We start from the raw sequence: 26,149 nt of genomic DNA, 5'->3' as shown, positions 1-26,149 counted from the left end.
ACCAAAATTGAACCTCCCCCACCCTCATTCAGATCTGGCGTTTGGAACTATCTTGGTTTTCATGTGAAGCATGACCCTGATGGTAAGTGCGTCATGGACAAAAGTAAAACAGTATGTCAGATGTGCCACGTAATGCTCAATTGGTGGGAACTAGTTAGCTTGTTAACGTGTTGACGGCATCCAGCCCCACGTACGGGGCGATCCGCGGTAACTCGTTAACGGAGATTTGCTGTGTTGTGGCGTTAACGTCATTTCAGATTAATGCTGACAGCACTAGTGGGAACACAACGAATATGACTGCACATTTACATCCTAGAGCAAAGACAAGTGGAAGCAGACAAAAACAACAAGCACGCATGCTACAAACTTTACCCGAGTCATTTAGACAGCCGTTAGCACAGGATTCGCCTCATGGGGACCTGATATGTTTAATATGCTGCTGAGAGTATAGCCCAGAAGAAGCGTATAGTATAGCTTTTATTTTGGAAAGAGACATTTCTCTGTAATAAACTCTCTTTTCCAAAGATGAGGGATTCCTCGATCAGATAGATTAATTTTTTACTATTATTTTGTTGTTTCAGCAACATTAAATTTAAAAACTGTTCTTTTGAGTTAAAATATATATTTATAATTTTAATAAATGACAAATTAAAAAGGGATGAACATTTTTTTGCATCGAAAAAATATCAAACCGTGACACCAAAGTATCGAACCGAACCGTGAATTTTGTGTATCGTTGTACCCCTAATATATATATATATATATATATATATATATATATATATATATATATATATATATATATATATATATATATATATATATATATATATATATATATATATATATATATATGTGTGTGTACACATGCAGAGCAGCTTTAGTTGCATACTGTCAGACTAAAGAAGGGTTACAGATAGAGCTGGGCGATAGAACGATAACGATATGTATCGCGATATAACTTTTACTCGATAGAGAAATTAAGCTATCGCGATAGACCTCGCCGCTCTTGTCCTCAAAGAAAAAAAAAAAAAAAAAAAGGTCAGCCAATCCAAATTAAGTAGCGCAGAGCCGAACCAATCACAGCCGCAGCGTCACGTCGCGTGACTTGTTACGTACAGCACAAGTGCCAAGCCGCACGTGTGTTTGTTTGGGAAGCAGCCAGCGCGTAATGGAGGAAATGAGTGTACCGACTAGAAAAATCAACCGAGCGTGACCGAAGAGAAAACAGATGATGGTTCCAACGCCGGAGAGATTGTCGAACGGAAGAGCCATAGAAGTTCCGTAGTGTGAAGGTATTTCGGCTATTTCAAGTCTGACAAAAAACAGAGTAGCGTGCACTGTAAATTGTGCCGAAAGCAAGTCTGGAAATACAGTAAACTGGTGCATGCGTCACACTGCGCCACGTTATTGTTTCGGTTAAATGAATTTCTACAATACTGTTACTGTTAATTCTACTCTCTGCAGTGTTTAAATGCTTACATATACACACAGTTACTGTCCCTCCACACATACGACTCTGTTCTGCTTCTATGCCCCAGCTTTGTTTACTTTTTCCCACCGAGGCTTCTAGACTTCTGATTGGCCAACATTTCTGCACGGTTAGGAATCTAGTGCCACCTGCTGCTTTGGCATGTTCATAGCAGCGTTTTCCTTCATTTCTGCCTTTATGTGTGGACGGGATTATTTTTTAAAACGAAAACGGAAAATCTCAGTTTTCAAAAATACCCGTGTACGTGTGGACGTAGCCTCAGTCTCTGACTGGAAGCGCTAATTCGTCATTCGGCTTTTGTCAGACTAAAGTAACTGTTAAAACTGTTTGAAAAGCTAAGCTATACAACAAGGAGAGATTGAGAATTTCCTTTTAGTTCTCGGTTTAGCCCAGCTCTAGTTACAGAGTTTAACGTCTCTCTTCCTCTCTAATCAGTTTGACTCTGAGATAAACAATTCATTTGACATCTCTAAACCATTTCCGTCTCTTGTTTCTCGCTCTAGACTCATTGTGCCTGTGTTTAAAAAAAAAAAAAAAGAAACGTACACAGCTGCTTTTCCTGGGACTTCCACGTGTACCTCACTGTAAAAAGATAAGGCAGGTGGACAGAGAAAGTCAGCATGGGGCCGGAGGTGAGGGCGGACAGAAAGGAGGTCGGGAGACAAGCGGCTGACAGCCAGCAGACAGCGGCTCCTGAGGTTTCCATTACCTGAGACAGCCTGCTCAGCCACTGGCTCTGTCACCTTAGAAGGAACAGCACTCTCAGCTTCAGTATGAACCCAGACAGGGACACCTGTTATGCAATATTCAGGAAACTGTCATAAACATAAACAGTGGACTGAATATACAAATACATACTGATGGCTGTGCAAAATAATAGCTCAGATACATACGATCAGCACCTTACCCCTGTAAGCCATCTCTACTCCTTTCCCCCCCTTTGCTGTAACTCATTCAAGAGAGAATCTCTACTTATTACCCAGTATAAGTGAATACGTTACTTGTACTGTTCATTAACTGGGTGACATCACACAGTCGCCTGAAGTCTAACATAGATTATGAGAATGGAAACACAGCAAGCTACAAACTTATTTTTTTTGTTTGAAAGGTGACTTTTATCCTTCACTGTGTGAAGGATAAAAGTCACAACATGTTAATTCAGGAAAACAACCTAGTTCAGATCAACAAAATGTGCAGAGGCAGCCAGCAGGCTGGCAAACACAATAGACCAGCGAGTCAATGAAAACAAAACAGACCCTGATACGCACCGACTCTCCTTTTCCCATTAATCACACGAACTCACAGAGAAACTGATAAATACTATACATCACAGCAAGCTTAACAAGTTCAAAATAAACAGAAATTGTTCACTTGTGATTTATGTGACAGAGGTTTTCTGGGCTCATTAATACTGTTGCACTATTCAACAACTGATATCCAAACAAGGTAAGCCAATCTAATTCAAAAAGAAGTATCATCCATAAGACCCTGACCCTGGTTTTCCTTAATCCTGGAGATTAACATGCAGGGGAATCGCATGTGAAATATGAGAGAAATGTAAGGTGTAGTATAGCCCATTGTCCCTTGGCACTCACGAATGGTGCACATATGGGTGACTGCACCTAATGCTGCCGCATTGGTTTACTTGAGCGCTCACATACGTGTGAGTCTGTGGGAAGGAGCTTGCATTTCAGGATAAGTGTCAGTGAGCTTTAGTGGTAGACTACTTAGATTTACCTCCTGAACCCCCAACACATATTGTCTTCCCTGTGCTTAGATATCACACATAAGCAAGACAGCAACGGTCTGTCTGCAAACAACATGAAAACTGGGCTTTAACTAAAACAATTGTTTAAAAAATATAGAACTGACAAAGAATGAAAAAGCATGAGACCATACCACTTTTAATCCAGGTGTTTCTCATCGCACATGTGTATGGACTCAAGCACCTAATTGTGCAATCTGCTTGAATAAACACTTGTGAATGAACAGGTCTATAGAGTTCACTGAATTTGAACATGGCACTGTAACAGGGTGCCACAGTTGCAACAGGTCTGTTAAATAAATGTCTTACTTCATATGCATTCATAATCAACTCTTACCATAGCAACAAGTTACAGAGCAGGGACCCCGAGTGCTGAGGTGGGTAGTCGTCAACGCTCTAACTGTGAGGCTAATATAAAATAAAAATTTCGACAATAGTTGATGCTGATGAGGATATTTTTGGTTGTCTGTTCTCATAACAGGGTCATTCGGCTCATCGTCACACTATTTTTGAATGTTCAGACAGAAAGACAAAGCAACGACAGATAGACATTAGCCACTAGCACTGATATATGTCGTGGTACTGATATTCAATATCTATATGTCATCATGCCTCAAATAAATAATCATCCCTAATATTGAATTCCTCATTACAAAGACTCTTTAAATGTGACATTGCATCATAATATTTAATTGTTTCAAATACACCCAAAGTGTAACATCAACCTTTTTTGCATTCCTAGTTGATTGGAGTGGATTTAAGCTCTATAGATATTACAACAGAAGAGATAAGTGTATGCCAAAAAACTACAAAGAGAAAATGAATAATCATAGTGCTTTTTTGGATCCTCGTCTGAAAAGTGATATAACTGATATAATCTCTCTAAGCAAATATAATGAACCAGCACTGGGGATGTATCTGCAGTCAGCGCCTCCTGTCTCACACATCAGCAACTCTTAACACACCGATGGCCAGCCAGGGCTGTGGCGGACACAAGAGATGAGTGAGTGGGGATACTGTGTGAAGCCAATCTGCTAAATGAACAGTGTTTATCTGTCAGTTAAATGTCAGCTCTGAAGTCCAGCCCTTATCAGAATTAAATGTCAGGGACGAAGCTGGGCGATCTTTCTGAATAAAACATATAAAACCTCTGAATGTCCAGCGGGAACACACAAACACACATTCTCTGAGCATCCTGGACTCATGGGACAGTAAAGGAGAGTAAGTAGGTTCTGGTATGAATTATAATGCACACATGTGGTGGAGCTGTAGCAGATTAGATTTCGTTTTCAAGCACTCATCAAACATTTACTTGCAGCTACCAGTGATGATCCATCTAGATGTTTTTCCAGTTGTACTATATAACGCAAATATACGGTAAAGATTATGGGCTTAAAAATACGGACTAGAGGTACTTGTTTAGAGGTATAATGTTTATATTCCTGTTTTTACCGGCCACACACCGCTTACTATTTCCTTCCCGAACCCATTCCTTTTTGACGCAAGATTGCTTTTAAATTTTAAAAATCCCGGTCAACTTTTAACCTCACTTTTTTTCTATAATAGAAAATAATTACATAGATAAATAATTCACTGGTGTGACTGACAGCTTAACCACTAAAGTCATTAGGTTTGTAACAGCGTAGTGACCCCGGCCCTATTTAATGTTAGCTATCAAAACTGTACATGGATCGCGAGGGCGTAGCCTCTAGCAGCCCGCCACAACCGCGGTTTGTCCGCCGCACCTGTTCGCTGGCCATTCCTTCCCTTCGTGTCTTACCTTATGCTTTATGGGACTTCTCCACCACAGGCTGCCATTGCTTCAGAAAGTCTAGAAACGCGTCCTGGTTAAACTTTCCCGGCGTCGACAGCAGGCTGAACTCTCAAAGTGAACTTTGTCGTTAACTCACATTGTGGCTAACAGAGGTGGTGATGCTGCGAGCCCACGCGGCTCGTGACGTGCTGCCTTCAGGGTCTCCTCCCGAGATCGTGTTTTGGACTGTACGCTTTTAAAGTGGATCAAGAGCAAAGGTTTCTGAGACTGGAAATAATATATATTAATCACGACCTCAAACGTCAAAGAGACTTTGTTCCCGCCACATAAATCTGGTTAACGTCGTTGTTTATGTAATAATTTTTGAGAGCGCCTGAACGCATCTTAAGCAGATTAAAATGCACAAATGAGACGTTGATGTTACCGTGCTCTCCTGAAGGCTTGCTTCCTCCCCAGAATTTTTTAAAACCCCACTTTTTGTCCTTCTAATATTTATATTTGTGGGTAGAATCTGCTCATGTGCTGAAATACAGTTTATTAGAATTGTGTGGCAAGAACTAATGACATTGTAAGCTCTTGTTAGGAGTTTCAGGCAGAATAAAGTCTTACTCTGGTCTGAAAAGCGTTCTAGTTAATTGCTATTAATGTATATTTGTTTGTTCTAAAAAGGCCACTGTTAATATTTTTCATATTATGACATGCACAGAGCTCTTCGTAGTAAAAATCCAAGTATATCCGTCATCACTTCTAATCAGAAAGCACCACTGGAAAGAAAACAAAAGGCTACTAAGAGTACAGTATGGTCACCATTCTGGATGCTTTGTTGTTATGTAACCATTAAACAAAGCAAATGTAAACATTTAAATATAAATTAGTTTATTTGTACTTAACCTTTGCATTACTTCTAATATGACAGTCTGATCACAAAGGTAATGTTATATCTTCAGTGATAGGTGTTATGTGGAACAGATATTTATGATGTGGCATAAAAATAACTAATGAATCTTAAATATACTGCCTTTATCATGAATGAATGAATGAATAACAGATTTTTAGAAAATGTTGGACTATGTTTGTCCTTATCCTTGAAGACCTGCCCCGAGCTGTAAGGAGATAAGTGGTTAAAAAAACCTGATGGATGACATTATTAAAACATTGTAATTTCAAGAAACATTTGGGAAAAATAATTCTTACCAGAACCTGCAATGAACACGTTTTACATTCAAATATGATCATAAATCATATTTATAAATCATACATATAAGCTCTTCATCAAGAATTTCATAAAACCTCCTGACATAGTAAAAATAGTGAGTGCATGGTTAGTGTTTTACACACACAGCACAAACATATCTAATATTTTAAATACCCAAATATGTAAATACTTAAAAGAAACGATCAACTCTCAAACCAGAAAACTGTATGTTTTATTATTGCATCATATCAGAATCTTCAGAAAAAACTGTGAATTACACCTCCTGGCCCACCTCCATGCCTCCCATAAAACCAGTAATCAAATATTGATGATTGTGTCCATCATTATATTATTGTCATGACAACCTTTGTAAATGCAGTTACATATTGCTGAAACTGATTACACTGAGTGCATTATCAGATATGGCTGCACTGTAAGATTTAGCCTACGGGCTGCTTTTGCTTGGTCGTACAATCACTGCACTGCCAGTGAACTGTGTATTGTGGAAACCATTTAGGAAGCTGTTCTTCAGTCGGTGCAAGAAGTGGACATATCTCACGCCGGGTCCATAACCGGAGAACACATGTGACACCTGCAGGCCAAGACAGATGTGTACATTGAAATGCTGGAATACAGCACTGTGCACTGTAGTGGCAAAGAAATGAGAGTCTCACCTCTTTCCATTCGTGAGAGTAAACCAGTCGCTGCTCGGTGGGGTTGACTGTGTGCTCTGAGATCACTGTGTTTTTATCCGCACCCAGTAACTTCACATGCAGCTGGTAGATTGAGTCATGCAGCTGACTCTCCTCATACCTGATAACATGACACACTTAGATTTTCCTAAAAACTTCAAAGACATTTTCTGTATGTGATGTGATTAAATTGTTCAGAGCAGATTACTATACACTCATATACACTCCAGGCTTGTGGAATGTCTTTATATTCACAAATAGTATAAATATCTGGGACCTTTGGGGGAATGAGTGCTATTATGCTGGCACCAGGATGTCTGTAGTGTAAGGGGACAAAGGGGGCCTTAATCTAGCTCAGTCACTTAAGTGGAAACACATCTATATATGTGAAGTTAGGAGAGTCTGTTTGTTCTTCCTTTTTGGCATGCAAACAGAAGCCACGCATGTGTCAATTCAAGCATTTTAAACTTGGAGTTCATCTCTTTATTGTCTCAACTTGTACAACAATCACTGCATACACATTGCTAGTACTGCATAAGAACCCCTTTTGCTTCCAGAACCAACTTAAGTCTGTGTGGTAATTCAACAAGATTCTGGGAAAACATTCCTAGAGGTTTTAGTCCACACTGACATGACAGCATTACGCAGTGGCTGCAGATTTGTTGGCTCTACATATACGATGCAAAACATCTGTTTTACAACATTACTTAACTGGATTTGAACTCTGGTAACTGTGGAGGCCATTTGATTACAGATAACTCATTGTCATGTTCAAGAAACCAGATTGAGGGATGAAAGCAGCTGTCAGAAGATGGGTACAACACACATAAAAATGCTAGACATGGTCAGTGACAATACTTGGGTAGGTTGTAGAATTTTAATTATGTTTAGTGTGGGGGGAAAAGGGCTCCAAAGTGTGGCAAGAAAATATTCCCTACACCATTACACCACTGTCCATCTCGACTGTTGATATAAGACAGGATGAATCAATGCTTTTATTTTGTTAATGCCAAATTCTGATCCTAAAGACTATGACCCTGAAGAGTCTTAAGAGAACTGTAGCACATTGTACGTTCAGAGATGCTCTTCTGCATACCTTGGTTTTAAAAACTGGTTAATCGACTTACTGTAGTTCCTAACAGCTCGAAGCATTATGTCCATCTCCTCACCTTTGACATCAACCCAGAGACTTGCTGCTTGCTGGATATTTCGTTATTCTCTGTAAAACCTACCGCTGGTTGTGTGGGAAACCCAGGGGATCAGCGGTTTGTGAAATTCTTAAAACAGCATGCCGAGGACCATAAACCATTCCGTGCTCAAAATTACTTGAATCCCCCCCTCCCCCTGCACTGATTTACTGCCGTGTGACTGGCTTGATTACGTATTTGCGTTAATATGAAGTTTGGCCAGTGCACTTAAAGTGGCTGGTGAGGGTAGGTTGATCTGAAAGGTGCACAATGACCATGTTGATGGTTTTAGCTAGGACTAGCACTTGGTATTGTCCAATAACCTTTGTGACTGAGACTTCCAGTTTAATAGGGGGTGTTCAAGAGAGACCAAAATATACATGTCATGGGATGAGCTTTTCTTCCTGTCAGTTTTTAATCACATTGCTAACAGAAGGGGTCGTAAGAATGCATATAGTTCAGTTTCGTTTAGCTTTTTTACTTTTATGGGTTTTGACTGTAGTAAAAAAGCATCTACAGTGTTGACTTCATGCATGAAACAAGCAGCAGTAGGGAATTTCTAGCAGCAGATTGTTGAAACACACACACAAACACACAGGTCTCTGTTGACCAATAACCATTTGGAAATGAATGCTATTAATTGAGGAGATCAGATCAATAAGTAGCCAGTGTGTGTACATTAAGTGTCCTTTTATTACAGTTTTTGCTAAAAGTAACATAATGTGTGATCTTTTTGTCTAGAAGCAGTTGTGCATCCTTAGTTTAGCTGTTCAGTTTCATTCATTTTTATTCACTGAGGACTAGCCTGCAAGCGCCCTCTGCTGTGTTCCTGAAGGAACTGCTGACATTTTTTGTAGAAGAGGTAAAGGCTCATATGGATTGGCTCTGGTATTGGTACACTGCTCCTGTTTAACTTGTTTGACAATGTAAACTCTGTTAGCATTATTAGGCCCTTTTACACTTTACTCACTCGGTGCAAAGGTTCTATCGTTTCACTTTGAACTAAACCAAAATGATGCAGTCACAACTATAACTAATTTATTTACATTTTTTGTTTGTATTTATGTTTATTTACCCACCAGTCTTGGATGGCAATTTCAGGCTGAAACTCATCCAGCAGCTCGTCCCACAGTCCTTCTGCTTTCAGGTCCACAACCTGCTCCATGGTGAACCAGCTGGGAACACCACCACAAACAAGAGTTATACTTACTACCACTGTAATTATACAACTAGAGGTTATATAGCAACCCACTCTTTAAATGTCATTTCTACAAGTATATTTGCAGATAATCCCGGTTATACCCAGCATCGTGGTAATGTCTAACCCAAGTAACACCTACCTGTAACGAGGCAATGCACACACCACAACACCTTCAGGTATGCCGCTTGTATCATAGGGCAGGACCTCCGAATTCGTGGTCCAACCAGTGAAGTTGCCTGGGGATTCAGAGATTAGTCATGAAACCACATTGATTTGATTCATTTTTTGGCTAACGTCACTCCTGTCCCTCACCATCAGGCTGAAATCGTGGAGGTCCGCGGTCAGGCACGGCAGGCAGTTCGGGTTCAGGTGGTGGGATGTCTTTACTCAACCCTGTGTAGGGAATAAGAGACAATGTTGGCCACTGTAATCCCAGTATACACAGCTCACAGACAAAGAGTTATCTTTCTGACAAGCACTGGGCGTGCCTCTTTGTAAAAACACACTAAGTCAGCATTCTGAGTCACACCTCAGTTTCCAGTTGTCTTAGGGTCATAAAAGCTTTTTCACATCTAATCTTTATGGTAAATGGACAGATTCTTATATAGCGCTTTTCTACGCTCCCGGAGTACTCAAAGCGCTCTATACAACAAGACAAAAAAACAAAAACAGCAGCCGTTTTAGTTGATCTGTTTTCTTTCTTTCTTAAAAACAGCATACTGCACGGTTTAAATGACGAGGAGGTTTAACTCAATGCTTAATGTTTTCAGCAAAGTTATGTCTCACATAACTATCAAAAGTACAGCTGCTGAAGCGTCAGGCACTTTTGTTCCGTCTGTATATGAAGCTGAATGTGGCCGCAGTTTCGAGGAGATAACACAAGATTCCATTTCTGACCGTTGGATTTGTGTCTATTGGCATCGTTTCATAAACTTTGTATGCTTTGATGGGTTTGTGTTTTCATTTACTTGTTAGCAATGCATTTCACAAACTAGTTTAGTTGTTGTGTGCAGCAGAATACTGGCTTAGCGGGCTTAAAGTCACAGTGTCTCCGATGTCTATACCCAAAGCATCTATTTGTTTGTAAACATATCGCTACATAACCAACAGTATATATGCTGAATGCTAAACACCCAAACAGCACCAGTTAAAGTATGAAGACATCAACTTCCTGAAGATCAGGTTTTTTTTTTCCCTTCTCCACTTCTGCATTAGTCAGATTGCACACAGGTACTCAAAAACAAGTTAGGGGAGGGGTCTGTGCATTCAGGATCCATTTTTCCGTAAATGACCAAAGACAATGAATTAATTATTAACTTAATCCCGCTAATACTGGAGGGATGAATTCACACCAGCATAAATGTGTGCAACACATGCCATCTGTCTGTAATCCAAACTTTCTGTGGATAAGGGAGAGACAGCAAAACAACAAGCGTAGCGTGTGTAACAGTGATATGGTACCGTATGGCGCAGGGTTCATCAGTAAATTTCTTCCGAAGGGCTTGGCTTCATACACGGACTTCCAGTCCAGGCCATCGGGCATCGGTGCACTCTGCAGGCTCCACTCTTCCTCGCACTTCTTCTTCCACTCGGCAGCAGACATGGTGCAAATAGCGTGAGAGGGCACTACAGCTGTTTCCGAGTTCCCAGTCGGTAGTTTTATCTGGAACGCCCCCTCCTCCCACTCGAGCACAAACCACCAATAGAGGCAGTGTACGTAAACAGTAGCAAATTTTCTGTGACTAACTAAAGGAGGTCTGCCTGTGACACACCCCGGTGTTGCAAGCCAACATGCTGCTCCTCCCTGGCCTCTTAAAGTCACAGCAGTTTAAAAGAATTTCCATCATCACATGATTTATTGATGACATATGTCTGAATACAGATAGTGGAAAAATGTCAGTTTTAGTTTTGCTGGATCTCAGTGCAGCATTTGATACAGTTGACCACAACATATTACTCAAACGACTGGAGAATTGGGCAGGTCTTTCAGGAACTCTACTAAACTGGTTGAAAACATACTTAGAAAACAGGAAATACTTTGTATCAATAGATAACTTCACATCTGAGCAGACAAGTATCACATGTGGAGTTCCCCAAGGTTCCATCTTGGGGCCCCTTCTGTTTAACATTTACATGCTCCCACTGGCACAGATTATAAAGAACAACAAAATAAACTATCATAGCTATGCAGATGACACACAAATATATATCACAATGTCACCAGGAGACCAAGGCCCTGTACAGGCTCTTGGTAAATGCATTGAGGAAATTAATGACTGGTTGTGCCCAATTTTCTCCAGCTAAACAAAAACAAAACTGAAGTAATAGTCTTTGGTGCCAAAGAAAAATGATTACAGGTCACCAGAGAACTTCAATCTATACACCTAAAAACCACAAACCAGGCGAGAAATTTGGGTGTAGTGATGGATGCAGACCTAAACTTAGAAAAACACATTAAGACAATAACAAAATCAGCTTACTATCACCTCATTTATATTAAATATACATTAATATATAATATAAGCCCTCATATTATATATTATTTATTCATATGAAGTTTTGATGAATCTCGTTTAACGTATAATCCTTTATCTAAACAAGCTACAGAAACCTCACTACTGAAAGTGTGTTTAAAATGAACTATAAGGTGAATATAATAATATCATTTCGCTGTATCCTCCAGTAGCCTCTAGTTTTTTCTGTGTGCATAATTCTTTGATAAATATATTAAATCTTTTGTTAGGTTCAGTAGCTTGTACTTATTTATTCATGTATTTAAATCTCAGGGAAATATAAAAATGCTTAATCTTAACAGCAGTCTGCCAGTCTTGTATTAATCTTCTAATATTATTCTAATATTATTACTTATTCGAATGTATTTTTTTCAAAAATGTATTTTAAGTCAAAGTAAGCACTTTGAAAATACCACAAAATAAATCACTTATTAATTAAAAAACATTCTATTTGTAAAGTTGTCTATTTAGCTCATTTGAAAAAATATGGAATTGTTTTATTTGCAGTACGGTTTAAACATTTCTGCAATAAAAAAAACACCTTTCCCAGAAGGTTTCGTCAGTAAGCAGTGTCTGATGATTCTGATGCAAGGAGCACTTTGCACTTTTAGGATATTGCATGATAACTGCACTCTTGCACATTGATTTTTGCAATGCTTAGAAGTCTGTATCTTGGCCAAGTTAAAGTTAAGCTTGTTTAGTTACAGAAATCAAAAGGCTCAGTCTGCATCTTAAGCGCTAAATGCATTTTGCATCATTTTTCTATTGGAGGTGTTAAATGCAGTAAGAGTTTAATGTTGACTGCAGTGTTAAACATCCACAAGGTGGAGACATTTGTATGTATTTAGTGAGGACACCTAATTTCATCCACAACTGTGCTGCACTAAAGCTTTTTCAAAGCATGCGCAACTCACTGAAAGTAAAGTCAGCAACCAGAAACACTCCTCAGGGAATTATCAAACAACAGGGCCTCGCACATTTTTAGATCATGCCTAAAATTAAATAAGAAAGTCTGACATTTATCATTAATGTGTGAGAGTCTAAAGGGATTTATATTCCATGTTTTTTATCCTTCTACCTCAGTTTTGCATGTCTTTATGTAAATAAAGACATTTCCACCTTAAATTCATGTAGAAATTGCAAATATGTGCCTAAAAAATTACCCAGCCTGATCATTGTTTGTTCATTTATAGTATTCTCTAAGTGCTTCATAGTATAACACAAATAGATGTTGGGAACCAGTTGAAATCAGTATATTTATAGCCTAAAACTTATAAAATGTAATGTCATTTAGGTTAATTTACAGGCTACATGCTAATGACATAAGGAAGACCCTGAGTCGACAGGGTGTGTGTGGCTGGCGGAAAGCCACAGACACACAGGTTGCAGCAGATGCTGGGTTGGCAGCTTGAGCTGCAGGGCAACATGCTGTGCTGTAATATGGCTCTGACACACATAGTTACTCATAGCATACAGAACTGTGAGGAGAAGCAGTGTGCACAGATCAGCCGCAACAGCACTGTGGCTTGCTTTGTATTGTAGGGATGCCTTGTGTTGTTAAAACAGCTTAGATGTGGCAGAGGCCTGCGTCTTGTACTATTAGGCAGTTTCACCATATCCAGGGTATCTTTTCATTATCTGGATTCACTTACGTTCTAATGTTCAGGACAGTTTTGTTGTTTCTATGGCTGCACATTAAGCATTTAAGATATGTCAAGTGATAAAAACCCAAACACCAGTTACAGAATGAAGACATCAACTTCCTGAAGATTAGTTTTTTCCACTTGTCCATCAGTCAGATTGCACAAATTTCCAAATTTCACAAGACAGTGTTTGTTTGTTTTTTCTTTCAGCTGCCACCCTGATGGTTTTTAATTATGTAAGAGCAAATAAAGAATTAATTCAACCTTCAGTATATGAGCAGAGCCCTCAGATAGCCATATGAAAAAGCTTTTTCATAGTTTTCCTCTTAATAAGAAGTGTGTGGTGGTTGATCTTGTTTCCTAATTCGTCCTGGAGATGTGTTAATACTGCAGTAATTGTGTTTCTACTTCCCTGTGCCATTCTAGAAATCCAACAAAGCATCGACACAGCCTCCAACTGTGACTGGCCAATTGTTACCCATTTCAAGCTACTTCTTCATCTGCCACCATTTCTCAAATCATAAGTAACAGCTAATCAAATACACACGATTATTTGATTGTCAGCAAATGTGTGAGACCTCTATAAAGATAGACATTTTGGCAGTTTGTTGGTCTGAACCATTCAGGTGTGTGTTAACATAATGGCATTATAACCCAACATGCTAGAGTTAACTGATAAATGAGAATCTGGGGTGCAAGGTTAAGTATATTCACTGCAAACCAATGGATGACATCGTGGCGGGGATGTCCATCTTTTCTATGCCATCTATAAGTAATTCTTGCTGTTGATTTAGTGAGAGCTCCAGGCCAAGAAACCATATTCCTCTGTAAAGCTACAATCACTTGTTCTACACTTTGATCGAGCATTTCCTGTAAATGTAAGTTTGGTGATTCGTTTTATGTTTTCCTCTTTCTAACAGGTGTAAAATTTGTCAGAAGCTCTTGTGTCTTAAGTTTTCATTTCCTGTTTGGACATCCCAGATCTACATAAATGATATATGTTTCTTCCTGCAGTTCATGTGGTTTCTTTCTTTCTCTTGTCTTTCACTGCTGTGGTCACCTACTTCCCCACTCACCTACAAACAACACCCTCTATTTCTCCATATTTTCACAACACGATCACGCAAACACATCAGCTCAACGGCAGCACATTCACAACAGCCTCACAGCACGCACAGACTTGCAGGACACATAAGCAAGCCACGCTTGTTCATATTAGTGAATATTCACACACATAGTCAGACTTATGGAGTCTCTCACCACACTTCTTTTTCTCTTTCTATTTACAAACAAGGGATGTTTCCATATTCTCTCCACCTGTCTAAACGAAACACCCAGCATACATCATTAAACATACACGCACAATTAAGGGCATGCTGAGGTTTGTCACATGGAATGTAAATGGAGCTGGCACCAGAGGAAAGAGGTTAAAAATATTTAACCAGCTTAAAAAACTACAGGCAGATGTTGTTTTATTACAAGAAACTCACAGACCTGTCACAGGCTTAAACGAACTTAAAACACCTGAGTTTCCTAACGTGTTTGCAGCCGGTTATAATTCTAGACAACGGGGAGTAGCAATTTTAATACATAAAAATGTTAATTTTACAGTACTCGATACAGTTATAGATCCAGAGGGTAGATTTCTAATTATTAAACTATCAATATTGAACAAAAAACTATGTATTGTTAGTATATATGGTCCAAATGTTGATGAACCCTCATTCTTCCACGGTTTTTTTAGTGCACTCTCTGAACACCTTGATTGCACACTCATTCTTGGCGGTGACCTCAACCTTGGACTAAATGAAGAAATGGATAGGCTCAACACAACAGGAACTCAGCGTAATTGGCAGTCCACAAATATAATCAAACAGTATATGAACGACTTTGGTCTTTGCGATGCATGGCGCTCTCTTCACCCCACCAGTAAGGAATATACTTTTTTCTCGCATGTTCATCACTCTTACTCTCGTCTGGATTATTTTTTGGTCAGCAGCTCACTGCTGTGTGACATTTCAGACACTGAGATTCATCCTATAGCTGTCAGCGATCATGCTCCTGTATCTTTAACACTAATGCACAAGAATAATACTACGCCAAGTAAAAACTGGAGATTTAATATATCACTACTTAAAGATGAAGACTTTATTAAATACTTTAAAAAGGAATGGACTTCATATTTAGACTTTAATGACACTCCCGGAATATCTGCTTCTGTTCTATGGGAAGCAGGGAAAGCTGTGATGAGAGGTAAAATAATTTCTTTCTCATCACACAAAAAGAAAGAAGAAAACAAAAATATTCAGGAATTAGAAAAAAACATCAAATCACTAGAAGAAGCCTACGCGTGCGACCAAGATCAGGAAACATTGAACAAAATATGCAAAACAAAACTAGAATTAAATGAAATTATTAATAAAAAAACACAATTCCTTATACAAAGACTTCGCTTGCAGAATTTTGAACACAGTAACAAATCAGGTCGATTTCTAGCTAACCAGCTAAAAATAAATAAAGAAAAAACAACTATATGTGCTGCTAAAGATTTATCGGGGAACACAATATATGATCCTGGAAGAATAAACAACATTTTTAGGGATTTCTATGAAACTTTATACTCACCACAAATAAACCCATCTAAAAATGAAATTGATCTGTTTCTTGACAACGTAACTCTTCCAAAATTACTAGACAGTCAAGCAATGGAATTGGATTCGCCACTGACGCCAAGTGAACTCCAGGAAGCCCTGATAAGTATGCCCAATAATAAGGCTCCAGGTCCAGACGGCTTCCCTGCAGAATTCTACAAAGAATTCTGGACAATTTTGGCACCAGTATTCCACAGCATGTTGCAGGAAATCGAGGAAAAGGGCAGACTACCACCAAATATGAATTCTGCCAACATTAGTCTCCTGCTAAAACCAGGCAAAGACCCTTTATTTCCCTCAAGCTATCGTCCAATTTCTCTTTTAAATGTAGACCTTAAAATAATCTGCAAAGCTCTCTCAAAGAGATTAGAGAAAATGACCCCCCTCTTAATTCATCCTGACCAAACTGGTTTCATAAAAGGTCGGCACTCCTCAACAAACACTCGTAGATTACTTAATTTAATAGACTACTCATACGATAAAAACATCGAAGCCATAATATTATCTCTAGATGCAGAAAAAGCATTTGACAGAGTTAACTGGAAATTTTTATTCGCAACTTTACACAAATTTGGTTTTGGAAACTCTTTCATAAACTGGATAAGAATATTATACAATTCCCCAACGGCTCGTATCAGAACAAATGACCAGACATCCTCCAGCTTCTGTCTCCTGAGGGGCACCAGACAGGGATGCCCACTCTCCCCCTCACTTTTTGCAATTTTTATCGAACCTCTAGCAGCAGCAATTAGACAGGCTACAACAATTAAGGGCATAAAATGTAAGAACATAGAACATAAAATCAGTCTCTATGCGGATGATGTGTTGCTTTTTCTGCAAAACACACAAACCAACCTCTCTGAGGTAATTACTTTAATAAACTGGTTTTCAAGAGTTTCAGATTATTCAATTAACTGGCCAAAATCTACAGTTCTCCCCATTAACTGCTCCTTCCATAATTCTTCCTCTGCCCCACTGCAATCCGGAAATATTAAATATTTAGGTATTAATATCTCTCCTAAGCTTTCAGACTTAACTAAACTAAACCACATCCCACTTCTAAAGAAAGTAGAAGGCGATCTGACTAGATGGAAATCTTTACCCATATCACTCATGGGAAGGGTCGCCACTATAAAAATGATGATCTTGCCAAAAATAAATTACTTATTTTTGATGATCCCTAACAAACCATCACAAGATTGGTTCAGATCTCTGGATTCATATATTTCCAAATTCCTTTGGAAAGATAAACCCCCGCGTATTAGCTTAAAAACGCTACAAAGAACCAAGGATAGAGGAGGATTAGATCTGCCTAATTTTCACCAATACTTCTTAGCCAACAGGCTTCAGTTCATCTCAGAATGGTTAAAACATACCTTCTTAGTTGAGCCCTGGCTAGATGTTGAACAGGCACTATGCAAGGATCTAGAGATTTCAGACCTACCATTTATTAGCTCAAACATCAAAAGACATGAATACTTTAAAAGTATCAACATCAGCTTTTCTCTGACAGCATGGTGGGAGTTTCTAAAAATAACGGAGTCTTCATTAATCCCATGCAAACGTACACCTATCTGGAATAACCCTGACATATTACAAAACAATAATATGATTAATTTCCCAGAATGGAGTTGTAAAGGAATTAAATACTTAGAACATATATTAGAGGGAACAGAATTTATTCCATTTGACAGACTAGTTGCACAATATGGGATCAACAAGACAAGGTTTTTAGAATATCAACAAATTAAATCCATAGTAAAAAAGAAATTTAACCTCAGTCAAGTTGAATTACAAACACCACTAAGTGTGGCACATTTTCTTACTCTTAAATCCCCCAAATTATTATCTAAAATATACAGAACACTTTCTAAATTAGATGAATCAATATCCCTTCCTACTGCAAAGTGGGAAGCAGATTTATCAGTCAACCTAGACCAAAACTTCTGGTCTCAGATTTGCTTAAAAACTTTTAAATTAATTAAAAATCCCAGTCTGCAATTAATACAATACAAAATACTTCATAGAGTGCACTATACAGGTCATCGGATGTTTAAGATGGGCTTTACATCTTCCAACAACTGCTCACACTGTCAAGGCAATACACCAGACAATTACATCCACGCTCTTTGGTTCTGTCCACCAGTGCAAAAGTTTTGGCGCGAGATATGTGAAGACTTATCAAAATGTCTGAAATGTAACATTCCAACTTCCCCCTTAGTGTGTTTGTTGGGCAGCTTAGATAATGTCACTTCAGAAAAGAATATAGCCCATATGATCTTCACTGCCCTATGCATAGCCAAGAAAACAGTCCTCATGAACTGGAAAAATAAAAATAATCTTAATTCTAACCAATATAGAAATTATCTATTAGATTACATTAGTCTTGACACAGCCTCTGCCACCACATCAGATCAATTGCTCTGGGCCCCTTTTATCAGCTCCATCACCTAGTGGGGGTGGGGGGTCATAGTTTGGTCCCGCCTTCACTGTTGTGATTGGTGAGGGGGTAGGGACAGGCTTAGGGCGTCGGGGGGTTCCCCGGAGGCATCTTCCTTGGGGGGCTCAACCCGGGGTAGCGGTCACGTCCGGTTGAGGGCTCTGTTGGCTCTCAGGTGACTGTTTCCTCGCGGCTGCGTGCAGCGGGGCTAGGGGAGGGTCTGTGCTGACGGACGTGGGTTACTGACCTGGCAACCTGGCTGCCCCTGGGTGGGTCCGGGATGGGCGTGAGGTTCTGGGGGTGCTCCGTCTCTGGGCGGGGGCCCGGGCCGGGCCTCGGGGGCTCGGGTCCTGGTTGGTGTGTTGCCGGGGTTGTGGGCGGGTGGGTGCATGGGGGCCCGGCCCTGGAGCAGGGTGCCGCCGGTGCATCGAGCCGCCTGGGGGGCTCTTCAACTGGTGGGGGGGATGGTCACATCTGGCAGGAGCTTTCTTCTCTCAGGAACTCTCTGCAGGAGGGGGAGATACAGGAGAGGTGGAGGAAGATCTCAGCCTGGGCGTTTACCGTCTTATGTAGTCTGGAAGATGTGTGGTTGGTGGGGTGGGTGCAGTTTTCTCTGGGGTGGGGTTGGGTGGACTGTCCAGGGCTCTGTGGAGCCGGGGGGCGCTACTGCACTGGGCCCCGGTCTGATGGGCCTGGGCCCCCCTTCCCTGGCGGGTCGCGGAGGGTGGGAGTGCCTACTGGGGTCAGCGGGGGAGCTGGCCCCAGGGAGGGGTTACCTGCCCCTCCCTTCTTTCCCTCCCCATCTCCAGCTGCCTCCCTCTTCCCGCTCCTCCACAACCACCCACACATGCAGGGCCTTGGAGTGGGGGTATGTCACCAGGGTGCAGAGGAGGCTACCCCCCCCCCTGTCCCCTTCTGGCTGCCTCTGCCTCAATTTTATCCCACAACTTAGACATTCACATTATTCACACTCTCATTACACATACATATAGGATCTTGGGGGTGGGCACAATCACGGAGTCCAAATCACCATCAGGGTGTATACCTCACCCCTGACGTCGTTGCCCACCTCTCAATTTTAAATACACTTAGTCATTGAGGGCTAGCAGGAGGGACTATGCGCTTACCTGCTGCTCCTTGGCAGGTAGCTCCATGCCCTCCTGGGTTTTAATTGCACCTTAGAACACATATGCATCAACACTACAATGAGCGGGTGGAGGGAGGTTTGGAGTCTTCTCCCACCCCCATTCTCTGCGGCCTGCTGGAGCGGGGGGGCTAGTAGGAGGAGTTGGCCGTCCGACTGCGGTCTGGGGTGTGGGGCCTCCCTGCTGCTGCGGAGTCGGGGTGGTCTGCCTCTCCCCACCGCAGGGAAAAGGGTAACACCACCTGGGTCTGGGTGCAATTCCCCCCTCCAGGGGCAAGGGTACCTAGACCCGGTTTGTAGAGTACGCTTGGGGAGTGTGATTGTGTGTACAGCGTCTCTTTATGTCTGTCTCCACGTTGGTTGAGTGTGGAGTAAGTGTATATGAGAGCATGAGGGTGGGAATGGATGTTTGTGTCTGTGTGTGCCTGTATGTCTGTGTCTATATGTCAGGTTGGGTATCAGACGCCACCTCTCTGGGGACACCTCAGGCCCTCCAAGGTTTGGAGGCCTATCTCCACCCACCACCACTTCCCCTGCCGGTGGCGGACTCCCTCAGGTGTCGGTGTGTTGGTGGTTCTTTGTGTCTGGGGGTGGGCGTCCGGGTACACACCGGCTCACTCCTTGGCGGCCGCTTGTCGGGGCCTGGGGCCTGGGGCTCGCTCGGGCCCCTTTGGAGGTGGGGTGCCCCCGGCCTCTCGGCCTAGGGCTCGGTCACTCAGGCGCAGCTGGGGGCCGGCGGAGCTCACGGGCGCGTCACTGCAACCCCCCCTGGCTTCTGCTCCGCGGCTGCTGAGTGAGCCCTCATCTGGGACTCTCCTCAGCTCTTACTGGAACAGTGGCGCGGCTGCCCCTCTGTTGGTCTTCCATGGTCTCTTGTGTTCTGGGGGCCTCTGGATGTCTGGAGTTTTGATCTCCTCCATACCCGCTTCACACCCTGGAGGACGGGGCTGTGGCCCCCCCACACTCCCTAGCAGATCATTACATGGAGAAACCTTTGGAATACAAGCATGCTGATCCACACAGGTATGCACACATGGGTATTCACAGACGCGGACTAAAGCTTTCTTGGCTGCTGCCTCAAAGCACACTGTGCGCTGTCTATCTTGCGTGCTGCACAATATCGTTTATTACTTAGTAAATACTGATATCTATGACTAGCTAGTTTATTGTGATGGTGCTTTGTTTTCTCTATTATTATGTTGCTCTTTGTTGTTTGCTGTCTCCTCTGTTTGTTTGTTTGTTTGTTTGTTTGTTTTTTCTCCATACAGGTGACCCAGGAGTTTTTTTTTTTTGTCTCTCTTCCCCCCCTTCTCACCGTCTCTTCTCCCCTTGGGTTTTCTTTCTTTCTCTCCCCCTCTCTCTCTCATTCATTCCCCCTGTCCTATTTATTAAAAAAAAAAAAAAAAAATGACAAAGGATGAACTGAAGCTCTGCCATCACGTAATGTTGCATACTGCTGTTTCTGATGTCATTTAAAAAAAAAAAAAAAAAAAAAAAAAGAAGTGTGTGGTGGTTGATCTTGTTTCCTAATTCGTCCTGGAGATGTGTTAATACTGCAGTAATTGTGTTTCTACTTCCCTGTGCCATTCTAGAAATCCAACAAAGCATCGACACAGCCTCCAACTGTGACTGGCCAATTGTTACCCATTTCAAGCTACTTCTTCATCTGCCACCATTTCTCAAACCATAAGTAACAGCTAATCAAATACACACGATTATTTGATTGTCAGCAAATGTGTGAGACCTCTATAAAGATAGACATTTTGGCAGTTTGTTGGTCTGAACCATTCAGGTGTGTGTTAACATAATGGCATTATAACCCAACATGCTAGAGTTAACTGATAAATGAGAATCTGGGGTGCAAGGTTAAGTATATTCACTGCAAACCAATGGATGACATCGTGGCGGGGATGTCCATCTTTTCTATGCCATCTATAAGTAATTCTTGCTGTTGATTTAGTGAGAGCTCCAGGCCAAGAAACCATATTCCTCTGTAAAGCTACAATCACTTGTTCTACACTTTGATCGAGCATTTCCTGTAAATGTAAGTTTGGTGATTCGTTTTATGTTTTCCTCTTTCTAACAGGTGTAAAATTTGTCAGAAGCTCTTGTGTCTTAAGTTTTCATTTCCTGTTTGGACATCCCAGATCTACATAAATGATATATGTTTCTTCCTGCAGCAAACAGTCCTAGTTGTCCCTCTTGCTGTTTATGAAATCACAATCAAATGCAATTTAAAAGAAATGAGAAAATGCAATTATCACACACTGTAACACACCTCAAATTGAATTCACGATCTGATATCACATGGATTCGCAAGCGTAATCTGCTTTGATTTGGCAAGTTATTCCATTAAGCTGTGGCTACATGGGCTGAAATAATTGCATTCTGCCTCTCTCTCTCTCACACACACACACACACACACACACACACACACACACACACACACACACACACACACACACACACACACACACACACAGAAAGCGTGGAAAGAATAACCTGTCTCATTTGAGGCTCATTCATCCATAAGAAGCAGCAGATTGAGCCAGACTGAGAGTGAATAACACCAGTGTTAATTCTCCGAATAATAATTTCAGGAGGAAATGTGGACAGGAAAGAATTTTTGAATCAGCACAAAGGTGTTTTTAAAGTAGTAACTGAGTAAGTATGAAAGTAATCAGGGCTGGTAATCCAGCTTGTCAGAAGACGGAGGAATGACTCAGAGGTTTTTTTGGTCAGGTGATGAGAATAGCAACCTCTCAAAGGGAGAAGAGGGTAGTATGAGCTGTAATTATGCACAAATCTACACATTAATAGGATATAAAAGAATGATGAACTCCAAAGTTGCCCTTACTTTGGAATACTATTCTTGATTACTTTTAATGCCATAATTGTTGATACAAGACCCAACCCACACTTCCAGTTTGTTTTCTTTGTAGTCTTTGTTCTCACTTGTTGTGACCATACTAACAAACTGTAGGTATGGTGTAGGTTAGTGATGGGTCGGTCGCGAACGAAATGGCTCTTAGAGCCGGCTCTTTGACGTGAACGACGCGAGCCGGCTCCTTATCGCCAGCCGTGGGTTTTTCTTTGGCTGTATCCCAATTCAGGATCTGCAGCCTTAAAGGCCGCATTTTAAGGCCGATTACATCACAGCGACACGACGAAGGCTGTCCCAATTCGAAGGCTGCTCGAAATGCGGCCCTCAAATGCGTCCTTCATTTCCCTGAATTTTAAGGATGTGGTGGTGTAGACTTCGTGGCCCAACATATCCCAGGATGCATAGCGCAGCGGTGGGTGTGGATAAATTTGCAGAAAAAAACGGCAGATGAGGGGCGCCCGAAGAGTAAACTTTAAGTAAGTGCTGAATATTATGTCACTTATTTATGTGCAAATGTTTAATAATGAAGAACATTAAAACATTACTGTTGGCCACATGCCGGCAAAGTTATGTGACATTAGTGACGTTTGTACTAACTTGGTTTAAAAGCCTTTACTTTAAAATATACGGCGTTCAATAGCTGAGCTTAATCTTGCAGAGAATGATCAAAGCTCATGTAGAAACAAACAAACAAATGAACAAAAGAGTTTCTCCTTCATTTCTGTCAAACAATGCTGAAAAGTTTCCAGCTGTTAGTATCATGGTTGCTAGGCAACCTGGGCAGAGGATAGACGTCCCATTTCACAAGCCTCGCACTTCCGGCCTTAGCTGTCTTTGATTACACGGCCCTTGTGGATCGTTAAGGCTGCGTACTTTAAGGCTGCAGACCCTGAATTGGGATACAGCCTTTTTCTTTCTCTCACCCTCTCTCTCGCACTTTTCTTCCGCTTCACTCTGCACGTGAGCCTTGTGCTTTACGCTGGGCAGAGGGGGGAGGGGCGGTAGTTACACTCAGTATCACAGGAACAGAGCGGGAGGGAGAGAAAGAGAGGCAGGGACAACAACATATAGTAATCATCCACAACTATCTTCAGTTGCGGATGATAAAGGATTCAGAAAGTTAATTCATGCAGGTCCATATGACAGAGAATGTGCATGTTCTTTTTGTTTTCATATTATAATTTATATTTAATTGTGTTGTGGTTTGCAGTGTTTTGTGTTGTTTCAGTTTAAATTTGTAAAAGGAAAAAGCTGAAAATTTAAATAGTTAAAAGTTGAAATGTGACTAGTTGGTTTTTGTATTATATGATTTATTTATTACATTTTATGTGGAGTGAATAAATAAAAGTATATTTACGGTGGCCCCTACAGACAAAGCACGTACAAACTTCAAATCACATACGAACTCTGAAGCACGTACAAACTCCGAAACATGTAAAAACTCCAAAACACGTAAAAACTCAGAAGCACATAAAAACTCAAAACACGTACAAAAGACAACAGAAGTGCTCCAGGATGCTGGGCGCAGTGTTGAACTTTTGTTACCTATTGGCTACACAAGCCACCAAGTACCAACGACCGGATTTGGTGTGTGGTAGTAACAGGTAAATGAACATTTTTTATTGTTATTTTTACATTTTTATTATTTGACTATATATGAATGCTTGTGTATAAATACACAAACAATACACATATGCTTTCATGCTTTCAATTGTGTAATTTAAGTGATCTAGGTAGCTCTGTTTTGGAAGTTCAGTTCATGCTAGAAAAGTGTTTTGGAGTTTGTACGTGCTTTGTCTCTAGGTGCCACCACATATATTTATATATAAACATATATAAATAAAACCAGGCAGCACGGTGGCATGGTGGTTAGCACTGTTGCCACACAGCAAGAAGGTCCTGAGTTCAATTCCACCATCAGGCCGGGGTCTTTCTGTGTGGAGTTTGCATGTTCTCCCCGTGTTTGCGTGGGTTCTCTCCGGGTACTCCGGCTTCCTCCCACCGTCCAAAGACTTGCAGCTTGTGGGGATAGGTTAATTGGATAATTCAAATTGTCACTAGGTGTGAATGTGCGAATGAATGTGAGTATGAATGGTTGTCTGTCCCTATGTGTTAGCCCTGTGACAGACTGGTGACCTGTCCAGGTTGTACCCCACCTTTCGCCCTATGACAGCTGGGATAGGCTCCAGCGCCCCTCGCGACCCTGAAAAGGATAAGCGGATGGATGGATAAATAAAACCACTTTTTTTTTTTTTTTACATTAGTAATTCCTTTAGTGCATAATTTTATATTATTGTTAATAATTAATTAATTAATTAAAGCAACAAAACAACCTGAAGAGCCGGTTCAGAGCCGAAAGAGCCGGCTCTTTTTAGTGAGCCGAACCGAAAGAGCCAGTTCTCTAAAAAGAGCCGGAAATCCCATCACTAGTGTAGGTGAATGGTAATCGGTAACTGGCCTGTATTTATATAGCGCTTTACTAGTCCCTAAGGACCCCAAAGCGCTTTACACATCCAGTCATCCACCCATTCACACACACATTCACACACTGGTGATGGCAAGCAGGTGAAAGTCACAGTGACTTAATAGATTCACCTCACAGGTACAAAAAAGGCCTCGTGGGAGATTTAACTGTCATATACACTAGACCTGGGCAGAGCAGCAGACCTGTAAAGCACATTCAGCCCAGCCAGTGGGCTAGTTAGTGTTTACCCTTTTCAGCTTGACTGTGAAAGCACTTAAACAAGTGTTGTAAGATTTCAATACAGCGTAGTGTGTTACCAGTGGTGTTTCTGGTGACTGTGGTCTCAGGTGCCTTCAGATCATTAACAAGCTCCTCCTGTGTAATTTTGTAAAATTCCTCCACCTTTCTCATGATCATTTTAACTATGGGCTCAAAATGTGGTCATAAATATTTTGTACTTGTAAATCGGTTTTGTACTTGTAATAAAGATTTGTATGTGTAAAAAAGATTTGTATAGAGATGGCCCAGATATTTATATAGAGATTACCCTTCAAGGACCTGCAGTTCAAAAAAGTGCCCCTCCGACAGCCAAACCCACCTGTTCTCTGATTGGATTGGGGCACTTTTTATCCGATAGCAGTTAGGTCCCCTTATTTTCAGCAGCTGTTGAAAGGATAAAGTTGTGGTATATCAGTGGTTAGAAATACCATTATTACTTTAGGATTAGTTTAACACAATGGTCAGGGCTGACCCGGGACCATTGCTGTGAGTCACAGTGCGCAGCATAAAAGTCCTTTCACATCGGATGCAGGATGTGCTGCTAATGCTAATTGCTAACTAAAAGCAAAGGATCCAGAATTTGTTGCTGGCTGCTGAGCTCCGTGGGTTTTTGCAGCAGCTCTACCAGCAGCTCTTTGGTCTTGCCCATGATGGTGGAAAGGTTAGAATGGAAGAAACTGATTCTGTGGATAAAATCAGTGCTTCATGATTGATCGATTGCAGTCTATGTGCCACATGGGCACAAAACACATCTGTGGCAGCCAGTATTCTTGTTGGGTTGTAGGGGATCAAACCCTTATTTCACTCAGTGACATGGGGATCAGT

At 41.1% G+C, this 26,149-nt stretch overlaps 2 protein-coding genes across 3 annotated transcripts in view; both read right to left on the bottom strand.

Annotated features, from left to right (window-relative positions):
- Nucleotides 1-5,515, bottom strand: part of slc8a2a (solute carrier family 8 member 2a) — a 29,297-nt gene extending 23,782 nt beyond the window's left edge. The window contains exon 1 of one of the 2 annotated variants that reach the window (XM_082547916.1): nt 5,038-5,515. The gene's annotated coding sequence lies outside the window, so the exon portion shown is untranslated. The remainder of the gene's footprint in view (nt 1-5,037) is intronic. The other variant, XM_082547917.1, reaches the window with a different exon arrangement.
- Nucleotides 5,516-6,441: 926 nt separating this feature from the next.
- On the bottom strand, nt 6,442-11,008 carry nccrp1 (P1, F-box associated domain containing). Its single transcript, XM_082549375.1, has 6 exons — nt 10,768-11,008; nt 9,619-9,699; nt 9,446-9,542; nt 9,185-9,280; nt 6,901-7,039; nt 6,442-6,818 (listed from the first exon to the last, which is right to left on the bottom strand). The coding sequence occupies exons 1-6, from the start codon at nt 10,907-10,909 to the stop codon at nt 6,672-6,674; spliced, it is 702 nt and encodes a 233-aa protein (XP_082405501.1). The 5' UTR covers nt 10,910-11,008; the 3' UTR covers nt 6,442-6,671.
- Nucleotides 11,009-26,149: the final 15,141 nt, after the last annotated feature.

This window comes from Aulonocara stuartgranti (assembly GCF_965226115.1).
Source record: "Aulonocara stuartgranti genome assembly, chromosome: 10".
NCBI classification, from domain to species: domain Eukaryota; kingdom Metazoa; phylum Chordata; class Actinopteri; order Cichliformes; family Cichlidae; genus Aulonocara; species Aulonocara stuartgranti.
The sequence above is the reverse complement of the archived record's forward strand: the minus strand, read 5'-3'. Positions and strand labels throughout refer to the sequence as shown.

What these genes read in the sequence shown, in the direction of transcription:
- nccrp1 (XM_082549375.1), bottom strand. Translation starts at nt 10,909, where the DNA reads ATGTCTGCTGCCGAGTGGAAGAAGAAGTGCGAGGAAGAGTGGAGCCTG. An exon ending in TGTGCATTGCCTCGTTACAG is followed by an intron (nt 9,281 to 9,445) that starts GTAGGTGTTACT and finishes TGGTGTTCCCAG; the next exon opens with CTGGTTCACCATGGAGCAGG. An exon ending in GAAATTGCCATCCAAGACTG is followed by an intron (nt 7,040 to 9,184) that starts GTGGGTAAATAA and finishes TCATGTTATCAG; the next exon opens with GTATGAGGAGAGTCAGCTGC.